The sequence below is a fragment of the Tenrec ecaudatus genome, chromosome 1, assembly GCF_050624435.1.
Source record: "Tenrec ecaudatus isolate mTenEca1 chromosome 1, mTenEca1.hap1, whole genome shotgun sequence".
Taxonomy (NCBI): Eukaryota; Metazoa; Chordata; class Mammalia; order Afrosoricida; family Tenrecidae; genus Tenrec; species Tenrec ecaudatus.
Window position 1 is genome coordinate 22,436,189 of NC_134530.1, and position 19,407 is coordinate 22,455,595.

Here is a 19,407-nt window from a genome sequence, read left to right on the forward strand (position 1 = left end):
TTCTTTGGAGTCGGAGTTGAGTGTAGGACAGGGTGGGGACTTCACTTCTTGCCTGTCCCCCCCAAGGGTTGGGCATGGCTCCCAGCACCCTGCAGCTGCCCCTCCTGCCCACCTGGGCCCAGCTCGACTTTCACAGAGGCCTCAGGGGACCTGGTTGTTGGAGAGGCGGCCTGGTCCCTGGGCTCCAAGGCCCAGCACCAGGAAACCACAGTTGCTGTGGAGACCGCTGAGCTCTGAGGGTGAGGAGATGCTGGGCTGAGGGGGAGAAGGCTCCAGAGCCCGGTGGAGTCACGTCCAGGGGCTTCGCTGGATGCCACGGCCCCCACCACCACCACCTCACTCCCCTCCAGTGTTTGCAGACTGAGGCAAGCCGTATGCAGCAGGGGTTCTAGAATGACAAGGGCGGGGGGCCACTAAAGGGGCCCCTGCGTGTGAGCCAGGCCCCCCACTCCAGATGGCCCTGCCCGGTTGGCCTCCCAAGAGGGCGTGAGAGAGGTCTCTGAGGTGGGGAAGGGTCCTCCAGGTGGACGGCAGCATGAGTGTGGGGCCCCTCAGTCCGGGCACCCGCCGGCGACTTCTCAAGGGCCAGCCAGGCCCCCTCCCGGCACCTCCATCCAATGGTGTGTCTATCTTCGTCAGCTCCACAGTCTCGGGTAAGGTGGGCTCAGGGTTGGGACCCTGGAGACAAGTGGGCTCTCTCAGGGCGCTGGGGCCCTGGGGATGATCCAGGACTTGGGGGTAGCTCTCAGAGCCTGGACCCATGTGGGACATGGTATGTCGGAAGCTTCTGGAACCTCCATGACCTCCTAGATCAGTGGTTCTCAGCCTTCCTCGTGCCATGGCCTTTTCATAGTTCCTTGTGTGGTGGGGACCCCTCAACCATAACATTATTTCGTTGCTACTTCATCCCTGTCATTTTGCTACTGTTATGAATCACCATGTAAATATCTGATAGGCAGGATGTATTTTCATGGTTACAAATTGAACATCATGAAAGCACAGTAATTCTATATTGCGAAATATTTATTTCTAATGACAGATAAGTAAATTTTGTCTTGAAGCATGGTCTAGCATGGATAGCAGTCTTAATGTAACAACAGTAAACTACATCGCTACATTTTGCGACAGTATGCGTAGAAAGCCAACTTCAGTGGGAAGGTTAAGATAGAGGGGCGGTGTCTCAGTTCCTAAGACCATTGGAAATATGTGTGTTCCAATGGTCTTAGGCAACCCCTGTGAAAGGGTCGTTCAACCTCCAAAGGGGTCGCGACCCACAGGTTGAGAATTGCTGTCCTAGCTAAGCTGAGCAGAGTCCAAACTTGAGCAGAGGAGCTGAGACTGCTCAGTGATATTGCAGTGAAGGTCTAGAGTGGGTGCACTGCGTCAGAGACATCAGATGCACGTCCCCAGCTTTATCTCCTGCCACCCCCCTCTGGTCCATTTTCTGTGGCACGCCAGCTCTGGAAGGTTCGGGAGCCCATCAGGCTCCAGGCCCCCTCAGATCTCTCAACCCACACATCCTCTCTCCCTCTTTCTCTGCTTAAATGTCCCCCCTCCTCTGGCAGACCTGCTTTGCCCCTCCCCCTAAAGTCTCTATTCTCCACCTCAGCCCACATAGGTTTCTTAAAAATATATTTTATGTGATAAAAAGATATGTAACAAAACACACGCCAGTTCACATTCTTCATGTTTCCAATCCAGTGGCATGAATGGTGGTCGGCGTGTTTCGTAACCGCCAGCCTCACCCACCTCCTGAGGATTCTGCCACCACTCTCAGGAGCTCCCGCTCCAGCTCAGTGCCACCGAGCTGATGTTGATTTACCGCGACCCTATAGGACAGGGTAGAACTGCCCTGTGGGCTTCCGAGACTAATTCTTTACGGGAGTAGGAAGCCTCATCTTTCTTCCACAGCACAGCTGGTGGTTTCGAACTCCAGACCTTGCAGATGGCAGCCCAATGCATAACCACTACACTCCACCTTACTCACGGCCCTCTAAAGTAAAGCTCTTCCTGACACCAAGCCTCCCACCTTTGGTACCCCCAAAGAACCTCAAGTCGCTATCAGGTTGATTTGCCTAGTCTGCAGACAGGAGGCCAGGTGGTATTTGTCCTTTGTGTCTGGTGTCTTGCCGTCAGCAGGAGGTGCTCAGGGTTCGCTGAAGGGGTAGTGCTCACCGGTGCCTTATTCCATGTAACACTCTCCAGCACAGTGTTTTGTCCGTCCCTTCACCTGCCTGCCGCTGGACACTTGGCTCGTTCCTACTGTTGGCTATTGAGATTGGCGCTGCTACAAACATCCAGAAGTCAGCTTGCCACTGGGTTCTCTGGGACAGTCCTCTCCATAAACCATAATTAGCTAGTGGGTGTGTTTGGTGCCTCTTTAATGCCCGATCAGGCCGCAAATTCCACGAGGGCAGAGACTACATGGAATGATATGCTGGCAAATCCCTTTTTTTGAAAAAATGCTTTTATTGGGAACTCTTACATCTCTGATCCCACTCCATACGTTCCTCCAGAGTGTCAAGCACATTTGCACATGTGCCGCCATCATCATTTTCAAAGCATTCTCTTCCCACTTGAGCCCCTGATATCAGCTCCCCATTTCTCCCCCCCCCCACACTCCCTCATGAATCCTTGATAAGTTATAGATTATTTTTTTCATATCTTACATCACCCTCCATCAATCCTCACTCACTTTTCCATTATTTGTCCCCCTGGGAGGGGGTTCTAGATTGATCCTTGTGATTGGTTCCCCCTTTCTCCCCCCACCCTTCCCTAATCCTCCTGGAATCTCTACTCTCCTTGTTGGCCCTGGATTCCCTGTGTTTCAGGCTCATATCCGTAGCAGTGTGCATGTTCTGGTCTAATCTGATTTGTGAGGTAGACTTTAGGTCATGATAGTGGGGTGAAGGAAGCACCAAAGAGCTAGAGGAAAGTTGTGTGTTTCATTGGCACTATACTGCACCCTGACTGGCTCATCTCTTCCTATGACCCCTCTGTGAGGGGATGTCCAATTGTCTACAGATGGGCATTGGGTCTCCACTCCATGCCCGCCCCCCCATTCATCTTGGTTATGGTTTTATTCTAGGTCTTAGATACCTGATCCCATCGACACCTCATGATCACACAGGCTCATGTGCTTCTTCCATGTGGGCTGTGTTGCTTCTGAGATAGATGGCTGTTTGTTTATCTTCAAGCCCTTAAGATCCCAGATGCTATATCTTTTGATAGCTGGGCACCATCAGCTCTCTTTGCCACATTTGTTTATGCACTCATTTTGTCTTCAGCAATTGTGTTGGGAAGGTGAGCATCACAGAGTGCAGGATTGTTCGAACAAAGTGTTCTTGTGTTAAGGTAGTACTTGAGTTGAGGCCCAATGTCCATCTGTAACCTTAATTCTTAACAATTCTTAACAATGTCCATCTGCAACCTTAATTCTTAACACTCTTAACATGAGTACATAGTTCTATTCCCCTCTCATTAAATGTATTTACATATGTACATGCCTGTATTTAGGCCTCTATAAATGTTCTTTGCCTCCTGGTTCTTTCCTCTATTTCCTTTTTACTTCCCTCTTGTTCCACCAATATGTTCGGCCTTCATTCGGGTTTAGTAATTCCTCGCTGATACATTGCCCTTGACTGAGTCCCACTAGGTATCCTACACCCTTCCTTCCATAGATTTTAGTTCACTTGTTGTTCCCTTGTCCATAGATTTTAGTTCACTTGTTGTTCCCCACCCCTTCCTTTCTCCCAACTCCCCTTCTCCCATATCCCCTCTGGAACCATTGGTCCCATTCTTTTCATCTCTGAATTATTTATCCCGTCTATCTTATTTAGATAGACATGCAGATACATTGATAAATGTAAAACCAAGCAAAGCCAAATAAAACAACAAAGGAAATCAAGAGCAACAAAACAACAACAAACAAACAAGATAACAATGACAAAAAGAAAGTCACTGACAAAAAAGGAAAAGCCTATAAATAGTTCAAGGTCTGTTTGTTGGCTTTACGAGTGTTTTCTAGTCGAGTCTGATGGGGTGCCACACTCGTCTCCCAAGTCTATTTTTGTTATTCCCTGAGGGTTTCATCAGTCTGTTCCCACAGCTTCTCTGCTGCATGCCCTCAGTGCCTTGCCCCAGCATGATGGGGCCAGACCATGCACTATTCCCACACTGTGTCTCCAGTGTTGTCCCCCGCAGCAACATGGTTCAGTGAGGGACGCCATGTCCCGTGGTGGGGCCAGCCCTACAGCTCTCCTGTGCATTGTCTGCTCTGAGCAGGAACATCATTCTTGGGGCTTCGTGGGAAGGATGTTCTCTCCTTCCTCTCCATCCCTTTGCGTTTCTCCCGTCTGCTCTAATCTGACACGCCCCTCTCCCCAAGCTGTAGCCCCAGTGTTGGCCTCTGAAGTGCATTCTTCTGGGGGCAGGCAGGGGTGTGCACATAGTTGGGATTGGGGCAGGCTCCACAGACCTCTTTATTGGTTCCCTGGTACATGCCAGTATGGTGTATTCACATCTTGGCGCATTGCATCAGGTTGAAGCCTGGTCTCTCCCTCTCTTGTGGAGATATAAACAATACTCTTCCCTTTGATGGGTTAGTGCCCTGCTCCCCGCTACCCACGTCTTTTTTCCCTCTCTCTTTCCCCCTCTTATTTAGTTGGCTGCCGTACGTATCCCTGGATTGGGTTGGCCCTGCTATAGTTGCGCACTCACCGCAGCATCCCTAATTCTTGACATTGATGTTTGCTCCGTCTCTCCCTTTATTATGTTTGCTAGCGTTTTGTCGATAGGTCCCTCCATCTCATCAAAGGCTTTCCTCTCTTTCACTGCCCATCCACTTGACCAAGCATGATGTCCTTCTCCAGGGACTGGCTTCTCTGACAACATGTCCAAAGTATGTTGAGACCAAGTCTCTGGCCCATCCTTGCCTCTAAGGAGCGTTCTGGCTGTATTCTTCCAACACAGATGGGTTTGTCCTTTAGCGGTCCGTGGAACTTTCGGCATTCTTCTTCAGCACCACAGCTCAACTGCATCCATGCTTCATGAGTCCTCCTTAGTCAGTGTCCAGCTCTCACACGCCTGTGAGCCATTGGAAATCCCATGGCTGGGTCAAGGGCATCTCGACCTCAAGGTCACATCCTTGCTGTTCAACACTTCAAGGAGGGCTTGTGCAGCAGACTTGCCCAGTGCAGTGTGTTGTTCGGTCTCTCGATGGCTGCTTCTATGAGCACGGTTGGTGGAGCCAAGCCAGACAAAATCCTTGACAACTTTGATCTTTTCTCCATTTATCATGATGTTATCTACCCGTCCAGTTGCAAGGATGTTGGTTTTCTTTATATTGGCATTGTGATCCATACTGCAGGCTGCAATCCTTGATGTTCACCAGCAAGTGATTTGATATTGTGTGTGTGTGTGTGTGTGTGTGTTTATGCCAAATGATCTATGTGTCTCCCAGGGCTGTGGTCCTAAATCCACAAGCCCAATGATTTGGTCCTGTAGGGCATGTGGTTAGTACTAAAAGTGTCCACAACTGTGCTTGCGTGCATGAATCTGTTTGCAGCATGTATAAAATCTGCATGCAGAACGATCCTCTGCCAAACCTAGCTGTATTCATGGGCGAAATCCCATCGCCTTCCCACACCTGTTCAGCTGGCTTGTCTATCTGAGTACCCACCTATAAGTGATGAGGTGATGTTACTGCTGTTCTGCGGTCTTCCTTATTCAAGGTCCAACTTCCACGTGCATAGGAGGCAATGGAAAATATCATTACTTGAATCAGGAGGGCCTTGGTCCTCAAAATAGCATCCTGGGTAGCTATCAAATGATGCTTCTTCCCGTATGCAAGCCTTCTCATGACTTGTTACACTAGTGGTTGTATACAGTATTTGTCCTTTTTAAAATGGAATTATATTTCTCCCCATCACGTCCTCCAGGTTCGGAGGTATTTCCTAAACTCCTCATTACTCCTGAACATTGTGTAATATCCCATTGTGTCTATGTAGCATACTCTCTTTATCCGCTTATGGGCAATGGGGTGATTTTAATGAACAGACATTTATTTCCTCACAGTTCAGGAGGCTAGAAGTTAGAACTCAGGCTGGCGGCCACAGGGAAAGGCTCTCTTGGTCAGCCTGGAAAAAGCCCTTTGCTCAGCTTCTGCAGCCCCAGTCTTCCCGCAACCTGCACCTGTGCTTTTGTCCCATCCGTCCCCCTCTCTCCCTGTCCATGCTTGCTTCTGGTGATGTCCAGATTACCCTTTGGAACCCAGATGAAGTTAGGGTTAGATGCCAGGGCCCATTAACATAACAAAAACCCTATTCCCAAACAGGATTGTATCCATATGTATTACCTCAAAGGAATTTTGGGTTTCCTTCCAGACCACGGCCAAAAAAAAAAAAAAAATCGAGTATTGAATAAGCAATTGTCCCGTGAACATAAAAGTTTCATCTTGACTGTAGCTCAGTCTCCGGGGAGCTCCGGAGGCACCGCAATGGCACGCAGAGCTGCTCGGCCCAGGTCGGCGGTTCCGCAGGAGTGCGGTGAGGCTAGTTCCTCCCATAAGGGGTTGCCGCCTCCAAAATTCTGGGAGCAGCCCTACTCTATCTTTTGGGGTCACTGTGAGCCAGACTTGACCCAATGGCGATTGGCTTTGGGGTTTGGCTACTAACTGCAAGGTCAGTAGTTTGAATCCACCAGCCGCTCTCAGGAAAGATGAGGCTTGCTACTCCCATAAAGACTTACAGCCTAAAAACCCCCAGGGGCAGTCACGCACTGTCCTCTAGGGTTGCTGAAAGTTGGAACTGACTTGAGGGCGGTGAGTTTGGTGGGGAAGGTGCCTTGGAAGAAAGGACTGGTGATCTGCACATGCAGGATCCCTGGGCATCAGAATCCATCGAGCAGCAACAACCCACAACCTTCAGGGACCCGAGCACCCCTAACGGAGCCCCACGACTGAGCCCCAAGGGCTGAATAGAGACCAGAGCAAGCCCAGGCCTCTGACCTTGGGATGTTTACAGCTTCTGCTGAGTTAGAGGCTTTACGGAGAGGGGAAACCAAGGCGACCCTGCTATTTCCCACACAATGGAGTCAGTGATGGAGAGGATGTTGGAAGCCAGGTTAACTCAGCACGCTGGCCGGATTTAGCAAGTGCATAAAAAAAATGAAAGCCCAACAAACACAGAAAACTCCCACAGAACGAGAGTGCTCCATTAAATTTGCATTTTGGTGAAATTATGAATCATTCTTGCTTATAAGCATATCCCAAATGTTGTCTGGGCTGGAACCTAAAAACCAAAGCCAAGCTCCCTGCCATCAAGTCAGTTCTGACTCCCAGTGACCCTATAGAACAGGGTAGAACTGACCCTGTAGGACAGGGTAGAACTGACCCTGTAGGACGGGGTAGAGCTGACCCTGTAGGACGGGGTAGAACTGACCCTGTAGGATGGGGTAGAACTGACCCTGTAGGACGGGGTAGAACTGACCCTGTAGGACGGGGTAGAGCTGACCCTGTAGGACGGGGTAGAGCTGACCCTGTAGGATAGGGTAGAGCTGACCCTGTAGGACGGGGTAGAACTGACCCTGTAGGACGGGGTAGAGCTGACCCTGTAGGATGGGGTAGAGCTGACCCTGTAGGACGGGGTAGAGCTGACCCTGTAGGACGGGGTAGAGCTGACCCTGTAGGACGGGGTAGAGCTGACCCTGTAGGACGGGGTAGAACTGACCCTGTAGGACGGGGTAGAACTGACCCTGTAGGATGGGGTAGAGCTGACCCTGTAGGACGGGGTAGAGCTGACCCTGTAGGACGGGGTAGAGCTGACCCTGTAGGACGGGGTAGAACTGACCCTGTAGGATGGGGTAGAGTTGACCCTATAGGACGGGGTAGAGCTGACCCTGTAGGACGGGGTAGAATTGACCCTGTAGGACGGGGTAGAACTGACCCTGTAGGATAGGGTAGAGCCATCACTCTTTATGGGAGTAGAAAGCCTCACCTTGTTCCCATGGTGGCTTCGACCTGCTGACTTTGCAGTTAACAGTCCAGTGCATAAACCACCATTCCACCAGGGCTGGGATGTACATATGCTAAAAAAACCGTTAAGGTTTATCTCAAATGCAAATGTATCTAGGTTTATCTGACATGCAGCTTTGCAGAAATGCCGTGGGGGCGGGGCACCTATTATGCCAACCATTTATTTGAACCATACATTTACGGGGACAGCCTGCTTTGTACAGGAGAGGACCGCACAGAGGGAGACCCTCTTGGAGATGGAGGGACCTGGGAGCTGTAAGAACGGGCTCAGACTTAGCAATGATTTCGAGGCTGGCACAGGACCGGGCAATGTTTGGTCTGTCGCACACTGGGTGGGAATCTACGGGAGAACACCCAACTAGCTGAAGCCGTACTCAAATACTGCACAGAATGGGACTGAGGGACTCTAAAGAAATGACTGCTATTTCTCGGAAATGCCAGTTCAAGGGAGTCTGAAATGCAGCGCTGTCCAAATTCCACATGGACTGGGACGCGTTGTTGGGTGCTGTCCAGTGGGCTCTGCCTCACAAAGCAGGACACAATGCTGCGCGGCCCGGAGCCATCCTGGCCGTTGCTCTTCTGTGCCAGCCTGTGGTGGCAGCCGCGGTGTCCCCCGTCTCCTCAAGGGGCTTCCTCTCTTGCGCAGCCCCTCGACTTGACCAAGCATGATGTCCTTCTCCAGGAACTGGTCTCTCCTGAGCACGCGTCCAAAGGACGTGAGGGGAGGCCCCGCCATCCTTGCCTCTGAGGAGCCTGCTGGCTGCACTTCGTCCCAGACAAATGTGTGGGTCCTTTCGGCGGGCCGTGGGACTTTCAGGAGTCGTCTCCAGCCCCATCCTTCAAATGCATCGATTCCGCCGCAGGGTTTGCTTATTCAGTGTCCAACTTTCCCACGCACATGAGGTCACTGCAAATACAATGGCTGGGCCCACGCCTTCGTCTTCAAAGGGACATCTTCACTCTTTAACCCTTTTCTCCTTAGGCTCACAATGATGTGTGTTCTGAAATACAAATTATCACTGGGCTTCTCTGAAATGCAAATGTCTCAACATAGTGCGTGTCCTAGGATATACTCCTGCTGCCACTTTATGAACTGTCTACTGGGCCTGCGAGTGCATCCACAGGTTGGGGGGTACACATGTTTCAAATGATGGCTTGTCTGAAATGTGCTGCAATGGTGTCATGAATTTCACCTGGCAGCCTTCACTTAGTGGGACCCACCAGCTTGGCTGGCCCAACAGCAAAGCATTCTCCTGGATGCAGAACTGCTAAGGCAGCACCAGGAGCCCCGGGTCAGCCAGCAGAGCTGGTCTCTGGGCGTCGACCTCACACTCTCCGAGGGTTCGAGGGCACGGACCAGGCTTGGTGGAGGTGAAGGGGGCTGAAGCTAGAGCCATGGGCAAGCCCTCGTCCTGGGGCTTTCAGCGGACCCTCACGGCTTTGGTGCAATTCCTTGCAGATATGGATGCAGAGCGGGAAGCCCTGCAGAACTCCGCCTACCCAGAAGTGCAAACCTTCTGCCGGAAGCACGGCCTGATGTTTGAGGTAAGAGTCTGCCCACCCCCTCAAATGCCAGCAGGGCGCCCTGGTAGCGCAATGGTTAAGTGCTCTACAGCTACTGGAAAGGCAGGGCGCTGAACTCACCCAGTGGCACCGTGGAAGAAAGACCTGGTTACCTGCTTCCTGAGGAAGCAGCCAAGAAGACCCAGGAAGACCCAGTGGTCATGAGTGGCCAGCAAACCAGGAGGCAGCAGTCAGAACCCGCAGGGCCCTTGTCCAGTTTTACTCCAGTTCACTCAGACGCACACATGGCCCCCCAGGCCCCAGGTCAGTGCTCAGCAATGGGCTTTTTAAGAAGGGGAAACAGGCATCCTGAGAACTGATAAAACATCTACTGTGCTTTCCCATGTCCACACGAGTACCATGAGGCAGCCAATACCAGGGACCGAGGCTCCAAGGTTCCAGTAGCTGCCTCTCCACCCCCTTCTCCCTCCTGCCTCGCTCATACGGCTGCCCTCTTATTCTGGAATGTCTGTCTTTCTGTCCGGGCTGCAGAATTTAGGGGGGCAGGACCAGTCGGAATGTCCTCCGTCATCCCAGCCAGCCACGGGGTCAGCTTAGCTTTCTCGAGTCAGGCCATTCTGCTCCGTCTGCTCGCAGGCATGCGGTTGCCCAAGAAACCGTGCTTGGGCCGTTCTCCGCGAAAGGACACTGTCCCCTCTGTAAAAACAACGCTGGGAACAAATGTGGACATGTCCTTGTCTGAAAAAGGAAGAGTTAGAAAACAGCCAACTTCTTTATAGAGAAACAGCAGCATACAACACGTTCAGAATTCTGTGTTCAGAGAAGCTTTCTATTAAGGAACCTGCTTTAACTTTATGGAAAAGTTGCCCGATGGTAACGAGTTCTTGTATATCAGAGACCCCAGTCACCCTCTGCCACGGAGTCCATTTCAACTCACAGCGGCCCCATTAGACAGAGTAAAGTTGTCCCCTTGGGTTTCTGAGACTTTAAATATTCACACAGGCGGCAGTCTCATCTTTCACCTGTGAAACTGCTGGTAGGTCTGAACCGCCGACCTTGTGGTTATCAGCCCAACATGTAACCAACCATCTATGCCATCAGGGCTTCATCAGACATCCAGTTTCCTCTAATGTCGGCATCTTAGATGCCCACAGCCCTGGTGGGATGGTGGTTACACATTGGGCTGCAAACTGCAAAAGCCAGCAGTTTGAAACCACCAGCCGCTCCTCAGGAGAAAGAGGGGGCTTTCTACTCCTCTAAAGACTTGTAGTCTCGAAAACTCACCGGAGCAGTTCTGCTCTGCCCTATAGGGTCACCATACTCATAAGCTGGAATCGATTCAATGGCAGTGACTTTGGTTGTTTGTTTGTTAGATGACCACGGAACATTAGTCACCACTAAGAAACGAACTTTAGCTCATATTATTGGGAGTCCCTGGGTGGTACAAATGGTTACGTGCTCAAATTGGTGATTAACCACCAATTTGATGGTTCAATCCCACTTAGAGGTGCTGTGGAACAAAGGCCTGGCATCTGCTTCTGAAAGGTCACAGGCATGAGAAGCCCAGGGGCCGAAGCCCAGGGGCCACAGTTCTACCCTGCGTGTCTGGGTCACCCGTGAGTCAGGGTCAGCTTCCCTGCAGCCACTCGGCAGAGACAAGCCACTCTTGTATTGCTGAATGGTTTTTGCAGGAGGGTGTGAAATGGAAATGGAAACAGCAGTGGAGTAGAACCCATCAAACTTCAGCTGGGGGTGGGGGGCTGTGTGTCAATCCTGTGAATGAAAATGAGCCCAAGGCTGATCCCTCGAAGGGGGAAGTCACTCCCCGCCCCCTAATTCTCTTAACTTGGACCAGTCTTGACCCCTGTTACCCTCCTGCTGGGCTGATGATCTGTTGCGATGGTCACATGGTACTCACAGAGGATTCTCGCAGGCAGGGCTTCATTAACTGAAGGGGTACAATTCAGAATCAGGAAGATGGAGCAAAGTCTGGAAGCCTTCCCCCAAGAAAGAGCAAACCTAACTTCTTCAGGGCAGGGCAGCTCTCTCTGTGCTTCTCTGCATGCCCCCCTCCCATACCCTATCTTGGCCATGTAGACATACCTTTGGCCCCCCTGGGACAGGCTCCCCTAGGCACTGCTGTCACCACCAGCTTGGCCACAGAACCCCTTCCAGGCCTATTGCTGTCTTAGCGTTACCAGTCTTGACCTGTGTGACAGCTCTTATAGAAGGTTCCTTTCCCCTCTTCTATCTTCTTCTTATTTTTTTTTTTTTTTGGCATCCCTGGGTGGGCACGGACTCTCTGCTTCTTCTCTTTCCATTGTTCCCCTTATGCCTGCTTCCTTTCTGAAAAAACAAAAAACCTCTGTGGAGTTGGCTGCATATATACAAAATGCCTCATCCATCTCAAGGTATGGATCTCTCACAGGACTGTGAGCCTACCAATCCCCCTCTGGTAGACCACGGACACTTCATTCACATAGTAGGCCATAGGGACTTTATTTGCATGGCCTGGAGTCACTTCACTTGCAAAGTCTCTTGACCAATCCCTGCAAGGTGCAGCCCGATTACAGGGCAGGCTGTAGTCCAGGGCCAGATAAGAAGTATCAAACCACAAAGTGTTTACGTTTTACATAAGAAATATCAATGAAAGTAACAAACGCTCCAGGGTAGAGAATTGGGCAAAGGTAAGTACTCAGGGCTTGGGGGAAATACCCCTCAAGCTGTTTTCCAAAGAACCCAAGCAAAGGGTCACATACGGGGGTTAACGGCACCCTATAGGGTGCGTTGCTATCAACTAAACTCTGAACATTGTTCCTATTCCCTCAGTGTCTCCAACCGTGCCATTTTTTTTTCTGGTCTAGGATCCCACCTAGGGCACCCCATGACATTTAGCTGTCCTGTTTCCCCAGGCTGTGATGGTTTCTTCCTCATGGGTCACAGCCATGGGCTTTGTGAGGAGGAGGGGTCAGGGACCCTAAAGAATGGCCTTCAATCGCTGTCTCCCTGATGTTTTTTCTCAAGATTGCACTGGGGCAGCAGGTTTTGCTCAGGTTCCTTCAGTCCAGATGGCCCCTCTTTGGGAAGGGGTTGTCAAAAGGCGCTGAAGCAGCCATTCTACCTTTGTCAAAGGAAGTTGGAAACAAACAAATCACCCAGCATTTTACCTCCCTGACAAACCCATGGCTGTAATCCTCAGGTCGTTGACCTGAGGTGGGGTATTCGGAACAGCGAGGCCACTGACCACATGACCACGGAACTCTGCCTGGAGGAGATTGACCGGTGTCGGAGAGCATCGATTGGGCCGGCTTTTGTGGTGAGTTTCATGGGAGGGATGGGTTCGCTCTCACTTCTTGTTTCCATCACCAGTGAACCAGCATGTTCACTATTATACCCAGCCATTATAGCCTCGCCCTGGCTATCCAAAAGGAATAGTCCTCCTCAAGGCTGCGGAGTTTATTCCAACGCATAAGGACTCTATAGGACAAAGAAGGGCTACCCTTGCCATTTTCTGAGGCTGTAAATCTTTATGAGGACAGAAAGCCTCCTTTTCCTCTTGCAGAGCCGCTGGTAGGTCGGAATTACTGACCTTGTGATTCATGTAGCACACTAAACCACTACAGCTCTTCTCACCCAGGCAGACATCACTAATTGATCACAGCACTCTTTTCCTGCTGGGCTGGCTGGAGTTCAGTCCTTTGCAGGCCATTAGAATCAGGATGAATGCTGGAGAGTGGATCGGTAAAAGCTGGGAAGAATTTTAAGAGTTTGAGGTACACCTGGTCCTATTCACATTGGGATCCCAGAAAGCCCTAGAGAAGGTGGACTCCCACTGAATTTTGTTTTGTTTTTCCTCCATATTCCCACTGGGATCACCAGCAGGTTTCCTGCCCTGAAGGGAGCCGACCTCAGAGACATGCCCTTCTCCATCCTGTTGCTGCTCTTGTTGGGTGTGGTTGAGTTGTTTTTTGGCTGAGAGCCATTCACAGGACAGAGAAGAACTTCCCCATAGGCATTTCTTGCCTGTGATATTTACAAAAACCTACCACCAGGTCTTTCTCCTGTGGTGCCTCGTGGTGGGTTTGAACTACTGAACTTTCTTTTTTGTTTGTTTTTTGAACTACCCAACTTTCAATTAACAGCTGAGTGCTGAAGAAAGCTGATGGTGCCCGGCTATCAAAAGGTGTAGAGTCTGGGGTCTTAAAGGCTTGAAGGTAAACAAGCAGCCATCTAGCTCAGAAGCAACAAAGCCCACATGGAAGAAGCACACCAGCCTGTGTGATCACGAGGTGTCGAAGGGATCAGGTATCAGGCATCATCAGAACAAAAATAATCTTACCGTAGTGAATGAGGGGGTTGTGCAGAGTGGAGACCCAAAGCCCAATTTGTCAGCCACTTGAGATTACCTTGCAGAGGGGTCTAGGGGAGGAGATGAGTCAGTTAAGGTGCGATGTAGCAACGATGAAAAATACAACTTTCCTCTAGTTCCTAAATGCTTCCCCCAAACCCCACTGTCATGATCCGAATTGTATCTTGCAAGTCTGGATAGACCAGAGCATGTACACTGGTACAGATAGGAACTGGAAACACAGGGAATCCAGGGTGGGTGATACCTTCAGGACCAGGGGTGTGAGTGGCAATACTGGGAGGGTAGAGGGAGAATGGGTTGGAAAGAGGGAACCGATTACAAGAATCTACATGTGACCTCCTCCCGGGGGGATGGACAACAGGAAAATGGGTGAAGGGAGACATCAGACAGGGCAAGATATGACAAAATAATAATTTATAAATTATCAAGGGCTCATGAGGGGGGAGGGAGGGGAAAAATGAGGAGCTGATACCAAGGGTTTAAGTGGAGAGCAGATGTTTTGAGAATGATGAGGGCAATGAATGTACAAATGTGCTTTACACAATTGATGTATGTATGGATTGTGATAATAGTTGTATGAGCCCCTAATAAAATGATTTAAAAATAAATAAATAAATAAAAACTCACTTGGGTCCCACATAAAAAAACCCCAGCTGAGTGCTTACTTGATTGTGCCACTGGAAATCCTTCCTCCCATCCTAGGCGAGGCCAATTTTTCTACATTATTAAATGTCTTTTCTCTCTTCCCAGCTTCCCAGCTTGCCTCCCTCTGTCCCCAAAACAACCTGAACCCCACAACGAGCAGTTTGGTCTATTACTATTGAGAGACATTCCAAGGTCAAAGAAGGATGCCATTTTGAGTCACAAATCTTAGAGCCCATGGGCATTCTGGGCCCTGCTTGTTACTGACAATCAACCTTATAGGTACAGAGCCACACTCAGTCATGCAAATGCTACTGCTGGCTGCTTTCCGGAAACCACCCCTGAGCTGAGTAGTTGGGACAGGTGACAGGAAGGTGCATATGGAACAAGACGGGCAGGTTCTAGAGTTAGATGTTGCCTAGCCTTGGCCATCTCTGAACTGGCTTGACCTTGAGTGTGCCTGAGCTCTTCTCCAGGGGAACCATCTACGATCCTTCTCAGAAGGGAGTGGGCCATATTTAGGGTTAGATGGCCTGGTTGCTTTTGATGGCAGGTAACCTTCAGGCAGATAACCTTTAAGAGCATAGTAATCTCCTAAAATTTTTTTTAAAGGGTATAGTAATAAACCCTGTGCTTGCAAGCAGCACCTTAAAATTGGCATTATTGGGGGGAGGGCATTGTGGGGAATAACTTTAGTTAGGAGAATGTCACCGGATGCATCTCCAACCCATGAGGAAAGGCCTCCCTCCATCAGAATCTGCCCCTCAGACTCCTTACAATGCGAGCATAGAGAACTTGCTGATATATTCTCTCTTCCCAGTTCTCAGTCTCCCACGTACGACTTGGCTCTTCACAGAATACATTTGGTGATCTTTATCTTAGAGTATGTTGTCAGTATTATTGTTCCACGCCATCAGGTTGATTTCGATCCACAGGAACAAAGCCGAAATTCCTCACAGGATTTTCTAGATTTTCAAGCAATGAGTTCTGGTGGCATAGTGGTTATGTTGCAGGTTCAAATAAGTGACAGCCACTAAAATGTCTTGATAATTTAGAAGAGACTTTATTTGGTTATCACCGGACTGCTGGAATCTAAAAGTGATTCTTGGAGTGGGGTCCCAAGTGGACATTTCAGTCCCTCTTTTTTTTTTTTTAATGCTACTTGAGACATTTCATGGGCAACTTACTTGGTTACAATGTACTATCAGTCACTAAGTGCTTAGAAATAATGGTAGTTCACTTTAGAGTGGACCCTGAACTGGTTTCTACTAACAAATGATTAACTTCTAAATTACTTAGTAACAACTAAAATTCACTTCAAAGACTTATCCAATGTTTCCATTGTTTCTTAGAAAATAATGTAACCATCTTTTACGGACAAGAACTATGGTAGTAGATTCCACTGACTGTAGCTTACACAATTATGCTAACATTGTTTTTTACATCAAAAGCTCTTTACAACGAAATATGTAAGTATGACATCCAATGGGAATGTTATACTTGGATTTGGTACCAAGCGCACAGATTTGAGTTTTGCGAGGGAAAAGCAGGCTTTCGGTGCCTCTTTAAAGGCAAAAACTCAACAAACAAAAAATAAAGGCAAAACCTCATTTATCATTTGTCTAGAACTTAAGTCATCATGGACAGAAACATAAAGCAAAATTAATGTTGTTATTCTTTAGAGTTAGTGAGTGTTACAGGGTCCAGCACTGATCATAACATCCTGGTTAATAAAATAAAAATAGTAATATCTGAGTTACAACATCAAAAGGAACAATATTATTATTTTAAAAATCATTTTATTAGGGGCTCTTACAACTCTTGTTATGAACCTTACATTAATTGTGTCTGACATAGTCGTACAATATTATTAATTACAATGTTCTGATCTTGGGAACATGAGAGTACATCCTAAAATCAATCACTAGTGGGACTTTCCAAGATGGGAGGGGAAGGAGGTGGGTCATTTTCCAGCCAACAAGAGGGCATGACAGTGGCTAGTGCGAGTCTGTCTCAGTTACTCACTGGGCAAGGTCAGCAGTTCGAAGCTACCAGCTGCTCCCCAGAAGCAAGATGAGGCTCCATAAAGAGTCTATAAAGAGTTACGGTCTTGGAAAACTCTAGGACAATTCCACCCTGTCTTAAAGGGTCACTAGGAGTTGAAAGCGACTCAGAGGCAGTGAGAGCGGATTTTGTTCTTTGGTGTCCTTATGGAGGGTCCCTGGTGGCCCCATGGGTTAAGCATTGGACTGCTCACTGCAAAGTCAGCAGTGCGAATTCACCAGCTGCTGCTCGGAAGAAACAAACAAACAGAAAGGTTTTCTGGTCCCTTGAAGCCTGACCGCCCAGAGAGCCCAAAGGGGCAGTGCTACCCCATCCCCCAGTGTGCCCAGGAGTCAGAACGGCCTGTGTGGCAGTGAGATGTTACAATTTCTGTGGTTGAGTCTTGGCGGGCACCAATCACCAGGTCTTGATTCTGTAGGACCGTGGGGTGAGCTTGAAGTTCTGACCGACCTTTCAGTGTTCAGTGAAGCAATTATCTGGTCCACCACCAGAGCTCTTTGTCCAAGTGAATACACTCGAACTAGACTCACTGCCTTCGTGTTGGCTCCGACTCATGGCGACCCTGTAGTACACAAAGGGGGAGGGTAGAGAAAGCACTCAGCCAACACCCCCCCATCACCAAGCAGGGGTGAGCAGCTGGGAGGGCGCAGGGGAAGGCCGCGGAACCTCTCTGTGAGACAGGGTTGAACGCAGGGCAGGGTGCTCCCTGTCATGACAACCAACTTCTCTTCGATCCACCCTGTGGCCAATATGGTAACCCTCAGCTGCAGGCGGGTGGATGCTGGAACTTACATTCATTCCAGTCACGTCAAAGGCCAGCTTCAGCTCTGCAGCCTCACCACCCACCTCTCCATGGCTCAGCCGTCACACGTGGCCATGCCAGAGTAGAACCGGGCTCCAAAGTTTTTGATGGCTGATTGTTTTCAGAAGTCGATCGCCAGGCCTTTCTTCCACGGTACCTCCAGGTGGTCTCACATTGCCAACCTTTGGGTGAGCTGCTGAAGGTATTGTTCACCATTTGAACCACCAGACTCTGTCTTAGAGACTCAACATCCACTGTGGTCAAGTCGATTCTAACGCATCATGATCCCAAATTGATTATGACTCATAGCGACCCTATGGGATGGGAGGTAACTGCCCCTCTGGGTTTCTTTTCTTTTCTTTTTTTTCCTTTTAGCAGAAGCAGACTACCTTATTTTTCTCTTATACAACGACTGGTAGGCTTGAACCAATGACCTTCTGGGGAGCAGCCAAGCGCTGAACCACTGTGTAGCCAGGGTTGTTGGCTTCAGCAATTGCTGTTGTGGTTAGGCATGATTTTGTGGTCCCTAACTCATAGCAACCTGGCCCTGAGCCGCCCTCACAGTGGTTGTGCTTGAGCCCCTCATATGGGGTAAATGATTTCACTTGACTGCTCACCTATCAGGGGCCCTGGTGGCTTAGTGGTTACTTGTTTGGCTACAACCCACAAGGTCAGCAGTTTGAAACCACCAGCTACTCTTCTGGAGAAAGATGGGGCTTTCCAGTCCCAGTGAGAGTTAGCATCTCAGACACTCACAGGGGCTGCTCTCCCCTGTCCTGTAGGGTTGTTATGAGTCAGCAGAGGGGTCGCCTATATTCCCTACAGTGGGCTACACTGCTACCCCCCCAGGGGTGCTGAAACAATCCGGGGGGGGTGGGTGCTGCAAGAGCAGATACCTGTACTATAGCTTGGATTATGGGCTAGCTTATAAACATTGTTCATTGCCAAGGTGGGCATTACTTTTTTTGTGTGTGAGAAGGATGGCAACTGTACCCACCCCAGCAGTGCACGGAAGAAAGGCCTGGTCACATCTGTGTGTGTCAAGATAACAGCCAAGAAAAGACAGAGCAGTTCTCTGTAACCCATGAGCTTTCCTTCCATGGGTCAGAACCGAGGCAAAGCTTCCCTAGGAAGAGGCGTTGAGAGGCGTCCTTGCTGACGGCTGGCTTTCCAGAGGTCAGGCAGGGCCACTCTGATTCAGCTTGTTTGCTGTGTGTTTCTCTCTTCATGCTGGGGCCACTGTTTCATTGTCATTGCTTTCAAACATGCTCTAACCTTGGGCGGGCTCTCTGCTCTTGCTTACGTGGCTCTTTCCCAATTATGTTCCAGTCCTCTAATTGAATGTTCCAAACGAGTCTGGTGATCCTTTGGTTGCGTTTCAGTGGAGCGGAGGAAGTCTTTTCTCTGAGCTTGAAGAGGGCGAGAGTGAGAAGAGGAAAACGAATTCCAGGAGGAATGAGATTTTGCAACCCAAATGCAAGGCAGCAAAAAGCACAGCAGGGCTTCCAGGTCACAGGGGGGCTGGAGAATGAGCTCTAAGCTTCCCCCAGGCACAGCCAGAGGGAGAGCCTGAGCATCATTCCTAAATGGCTGTTTGGACAAATCCCCCAGGATCCCCTGACCTCTCCACTAACAGCTTTCCTTCAGAACCCAGCCTCTTCCTCTCCCCGCCCCCTCCCCATCCCTGATACCCCCAAGTCACCATTCTTGGTCAGAAACTCAGGTTTGGGGACTTGTCACACAAACCCGAGTCACTGTGTACCTTAGAGAGGCACCTTGACTTTCAGGTAAATAAGTCATTAGACATCCGTGCAGGAGGCAGGTCCCCACGGCACCTCCTTTTAGGGACTTGGTGTCTCTTGGGCAACCAGGAGCTCCAGAGCCCTAGAGAGCTGCTCCTGGGGTTCCTAGGCCCCCTCTTGCTAACGCTTCCTGTTTCCCAGGCCTGTCTTTGCGGGGCATTTTGTAACCAAA

At 49.7% G+C, this 19,407-nt stretch overlaps 1 protein-coding gene across 1 annotated transcript in view; it reads left to right on the forward strand.

Moving 5' to 3' along the window:
- Positions 1–9,497: 9,497 nt before the first annotated feature.
- The window catches only part of NWD1 (NACHT and WD repeat domain containing 1), a 75,285-nt gene continuing 65,375 nt past the window's right edge, over positions 9,498–19,407 (forward strand). Inside the window, 3 exon segments of the mRNA XM_075537763.1 lie at positions 9,498–9,540; positions 9,543–9,577; positions 12,756–12,872. Of these exon segments, the coding sequence (XP_075393878.1) occupies positions 9,498–9,540; positions 9,543–9,577; positions 12,756–12,872 (195 nt within the window).